Raw genomic sequence first — 5,184 nt, 5'->3', positions numbered from 1 at the left:
CTCTCCCCAGTGTGGATCCTCTGGTGCTTGATCAGCGACACAGGGCTCTGCTCCTCCAGGCTGCCTCTGCCGGCAGCCGCCACCGCCACCCCCGATGTCCCCCCAAGGGGCCTTTTCCGCTCAGCCTTGCGCTTCTTCATTCTCCAAACATGCCCCCAAAAAAACCCAACCCAGGGACCCCCCGGGATATCTGGGCCGAGCTCCCCCTCCCCGCTCACCTGCGCGATGGGGGCGATGATCCCACAGGTGGGGGCTGCGAATGCAGGGAGGGCTCGGCCGCGTGCTTCCCTCGCCTCAGCCTTCACCCGCCTTTGGCCCTCCTCTTCCTCTTCCTCCGCTCCTCCTCTGCCACCCCCCGCCTCCTTCTCCTCTCTTTTATCCCCACCTCCTGCTCTTCCATCCCTCCTCTTCCCTCTCTCCTCCTCATCCCTAACCCCTCCTCCTTCTCCTCCTCTCTCTCTGCTCCTCTTCCATTCCTCCTGAAGTCCAGGGAGGGAAGCCCCAATTCTCCCCAGGGCTCCCTGAAATTTCCCCGGACACTGCAGACCTCCCCCAGGACACCCCCAAACCCTGAATGATTCCCCCAAATCCCCACCAGGAATCCCCCAAGGCCCCCCAGGTTCTCCTCAAATCCTCCCTGAACTCCTCGAAATCCCCCAGTACAACCCAACCCCACTTGGAGGATGCCCCAAACTCCCCCTGGTCTCCCCAAAATTCACCCTGGGCATCCCAACTTACCTCCAGGACTCCCCTATTTGCTCCTTGTCTTCTTCAACCCCCTCCAGGACTCCCCAGATTCCCCCAGGACACCCCAAAACCCACCCAGGATGTCCCATCCTTCCCCCCCGGACTCCTCAGAATCCCCCAGGCCAGTTTTGGGGTGCAGCAGGTGCTTTATTACATTTGTACAACGGCGGCGCTGGGGCCCCCCCGGCTTTCTATGGCTTGTGCTGGGGGAAAGGGGGAGCCAGGACCCCAAAATTTGGGTTTTGGGGGAACCAGGACCCCAAAATTGAGGTTTTGTGCAGGCCAGGACTCCAAACTCAGAGTTTGGGGGGACCAGGACCCCAAAATTGAGGTTTTGGGGTGGGCCAGGCCCAAAACCGAGGTTGGGGGGGGGGAGGGCTGGGACCCCCAAATTAGAGTTTGGGGCGGCCTGAACCCCAAAATCGGGGCTCGGGACCCCAAACCCAAGACTCGTGGAGAGGGTGGGACCCCAAAACTCAGGTATTTTGGGGGGGCCAGGACCCCAAAATTTGGGTTTTTTGGGGGGCCGGGACCCCAAAGTGGGGGTTCGGGGGGGTCACTTCCGCCGGGGCCGGTCGGGGTCGCGCCGGGGGAGCCCCTCGTCGGTGGAGGAGGTGGTGAGGAGGCCTTGTTGCCACCGGGCCAGCTCGGCGTGCTCCTGAGCGCTGGCGGCCAGCGCCCGCAGCCAGCCCTGCATGTCCTCCTGGAGGGCAGAGAGGGGTCAGACACCCCAAAAATGGGGTTAGGGACCCCAAAAACGGGGTCAGCGACATCGAAAATGGGGTTAGCAGTACCAAAAATGGGGTCAGACACCCTGAAAATGGGGTTAGGGACATCGAAAATGGGGTTAGGGACACCAAACATGGGGTCAGGGACACCAAAAATGCGGTCAGACACCCTAAAAATGGGATCAGCGACATCAAAAATGGGGTTAGTAACACCAAAAATGGGGTTAGGGACCCTGAAAACGGGGTCAGCGACATCGAAAATGGGGTTAGCAATACCAAAAATGGGGTCAGGGACATCGAAAATGGGGTTAGGGACACCAAAAATGGGGTTAGGGACCCATCAAAATCAACATGAGATCAGAACCACCCAAATCACCATAAGAGCCCCCAAAAACACCACAAGATCCCCCAACCCCACCATCTGATACCCTAAAAGCACCATGAGACCCCCAAGACCACCATGAGACAACCCAAAGCCACCATGAGACACCCCCAAATCATTAACCCAATACCCCAAAACCACCATGAGACACCCCAAAACCCAAATGTGACCCAAAACCACCATGAGACACCCCAAAATCACTAACCCAAAACCCCAAAACCCAAATGAGACCCAAAACCTGCATGAGACACCCCAAAATCACCATGAGACACTCCAAAACCTCCATCAACAAAATCACTAACCCAAAACCCCAAAACCCAAATGAGACCCAAAACCCGCCTGAGACACCCCAAAATCACCATCAGACACTCCAAAACCTCCATCAGACCCTACAAAGAACCCACAAAACCACCGTGAGACCCCCCCAAAACCCCCATCAGACCCCCCAAAGCCGCACCTCATCCTTGGCCTGCAGCAGGAACTCGCTCCCATCGCCGGTCCTACAAAACCAGGACATTGTCACCACGTCCCCATGGACTTTGGGGCGTCAGAGCCACCCAAGTCAACAGGAGACCCCAAAAATGGTGTCAGAGACCCCAAAAGTGCCATCAGGGCCACCCAAATCAACATGAGACTCCAAAAGTGACATCAGAGACACCAAAGTGGCATCAGACTCACCCAAATCAACTGGAGACCCCAAAAGTGCCATCAGGGCCACCAAAATCAACATGAGACCCAAAAAATGCCATCAGAGACCCCAAAAATGCCATCAGAGACCCCAAAAGTGGCATCAGAGACCCCAAAAGTGCCATCAGGGCCACCAAAAATCAACATGAGACCCCAAAAATGCCATCAGAGACCCCAAAAATGCCATCAGAGACCCCAAAAATGCCATCAGAGACTCCAAAAGTGACATCAGAGACCCCAGAAGTGACATCAGACCCACTCAAGTCAACTGGAGACCCCAAAAGTGCCATCAGGGCCACCCAAATCAACAAGAGACTCCAAAAGTGACATCAGAGACACCAAAGTGGCATCAGACTCACCCAAATCAACTGGAGACCCCAAAAGTGCCATCAGGGCCACCAAAATCAACATGAGACCCAAAAAATGCCATCAGAGACCCCAAAAATGCCATCAGAGACCCCAAAAGTGGCATCAGAGACCCCAAAAGTGCCATCAGGGCCACCAAAAATCAACATGAGACCCCAAAAATGCCATCAGAGACCCCAAAAATGCCATCAGAGACCCCAAAAATGCCATCAGAGACTCCAAAAGTGACATCAGAGACCCCAAATCAACTTGAGACCCAAAAAATGCCATCAGAGACCCCAAAAGTGACATCAGAGACCCCAGAAGTGACATCAGACCCACTCAAGTCAACTGGAGACCCCAAAAGTGCCATCAGGGCCACCCAAATCAACATGAGACCCCAAAAATGCCATCAGAGACCCCAAAAGTGACATCAGACCCACCCAAATCAAAATGAGACCCCAAAAGTGCCATCAGGGCCACCAAAAATCAACACGAGACCCCAAACATGACATCAGACACCCAAAAAATGCCATCAGAGCCACCCAAATCAACACGAGACCCCAAAAATTACATCAGACACCCCAAAAACCTACCTCAGAGACCCCAAAAAGTGGCAGGAACCCTAAAGGCGACATCAGAGACCCCAAAACCGACCAAGCCCAAAACTCACTTGAGCTTGAAGACGTTCTTCTTCTTCTTGTAGTCGCTGGCCACCTCGCTGGCGGCGCGGTGCAGGCTGAGCAGCGGCTCCCCGCCGTGGGTGGCGCCGGACGCGGGGCCTTTGGCGTCCTTGTAGAAGCCCAGGTCGCCCTTGGCCAGGACGCAGTAGAGGTTCACCCAGGACCTGCTCGCGGCGGGACGTGGGGTCACCACCAGGTTTTGGGGAAAAGCGAGTTTTGGTGGACCCCCAGATTTTGGTGGATTGGTTGATGAACGTTCTCGTCTTTGGTGGATTCTCAGATTTTTGGTCAATCTCTTTCATTGGGGAGCCCCAAGTTGTGGTGGAACCCCAAATTCTGGTGGGTTGTCTCCAGAGATGGGCACCAAACCCTTGGAGAACCCCCAGCCCTTGGTGAACACCATCATTGATGGACCCCCAAGCCTGGGTGGAGCCCTTCATTGATGGACCCTCCGAGCGGTGGTGAATCCCCAAATTTTGGGGGATTCCAAGTCTTGGTGAGCCCCCAAATTCTGTGGATCTTCTCCACGGATGGACCCCAGTCCTTGGTGAACCCCAACCACTGGTGAACCCTCAACCCTTGGGGAACCCCCTCCATGGAGGAACCCAACCCAGCCCTTGCAGAACTCCCTCCACTGGTGTCCCCCCAACCCTCGAGGAGATCCAACCTTTGGGGAACCTCAACCCTTGGAGAAGCCCCAAATCTTTGTGAACCCCTTCCACTGATGAACCCCAACATTTGGAGAACTCCCAACTCTTGGTGAACCCCAACCCTTGGAGAACTCCCAACCCTCAATGAACCCCCAAATTCTGGTGGACCATTGATGAACCCCTTCCACTGATGAACCCAAACATTTGGAGAACCCCCAAATTCTGGTGAACCTGAACCTGTGGAGAACCCCCAAGTCTTGATGAACCCCTTCCATCGATGAACCTCAACACTTGGAAAACCCTCAACTTTTGATGAACCCCTTCCATTGATGAACCTCAACCCTTGGAGAACCCCCAAGTCTTGATGGACCCCAAACCTTGCCGAACCCCCAAATTCTGGTGGACCATTGATGAATCCCAACTCTTTACGAACCTCTTCCATTGATGAACCCCAACCCTTGGAGAACCCCCAACTCTTGAGGAATGCCAACACATGGAGAACCCCCAACTCTTGCCAAATCCCCAAATTCTGGTGGACCACTGATGAACCCCAACCCTTGGAGAACCCCAAACTCTTGATGAACCCCAACCCTTGGAGAACCCCCAAGTCTTGATGAACCTCTTCCATTGATGAACCTCAGCCCTTGGACAACTCCCAAGTCTTGATGGACCCCAAAACTTGCCGAACCCCCAAATTCTTGTGGACCATTGATGAACCCCAACCCATGGAGAATCCCAAATTCTGGTGGACCATTGATGAACCCCAACCTATGGAGAACCCCCAACTCTTGATGAACCCCACCCCTTGGAGAACCCCCATCGCCACGATCCCCCCAGACCTGTTGGACGCCTTCTTGCCGGCGCCGTCGAGCTCGTGCTTGCGCAGCAGGAACCCCTCGTGCGTCACCGTGTGGGCGGGTGGCGGCGGCGGCGGGGGCGCGCTGCCCTGCGCCGGCGCCGAC

General features: G+C 55.4%; 1 protein-coding gene across 1 annotated transcript in view; it reads right to left on the bottom strand.

Annotated features, from left to right (window-relative positions):
• Nucleotides 1–1,303: 1,303 nt before the first annotated feature.
• The window catches only part of LOC121341370 (spectrin beta chain, non-erythrocytic 4-like), a gene marked incomplete at its 5' end in the record, with an annotated part of 17,157 nt that continues 13,276 nt past the window's right edge, over nt 1,304–5,184 (bottom strand). Inside the window, 4 exon segments of the mRNA XM_041414821.1 lie at nt 1,304–1,450; nt 2,315–2,357; nt 3,563–3,736; nt 5,062–5,184. The exon segment at nt 5,062–5,184 is cut by the window's right edge and continues 25 nt beyond it. Of these exon segments, the coding sequence (XP_041270755.1) occupies nt 1,304–1,450; nt 2,315–2,357; nt 3,563–3,736; nt 5,062–5,184 (487 nt within the window).

This window comes from Onychostruthus taczanowskii, unplaced genomic scaffold (genome assembly GCF_017590055.1).
Source record: "Onychostruthus taczanowskii isolate IOZ18803 unplaced genomic scaffold, ASM1759005v1 scaffold477, whole genome shotgun sequence".
In the NCBI taxonomy this organism is placed as follows: Eukaryota; Metazoa; Chordata; class Aves; order Passeriformes; family Passeridae; genus Onychostruthus; species Onychostruthus taczanowskii.
Note: the sequence above shows the minus strand (reverse complement) of the source record. Positions and strands in the feature narration are given on the sequence as shown.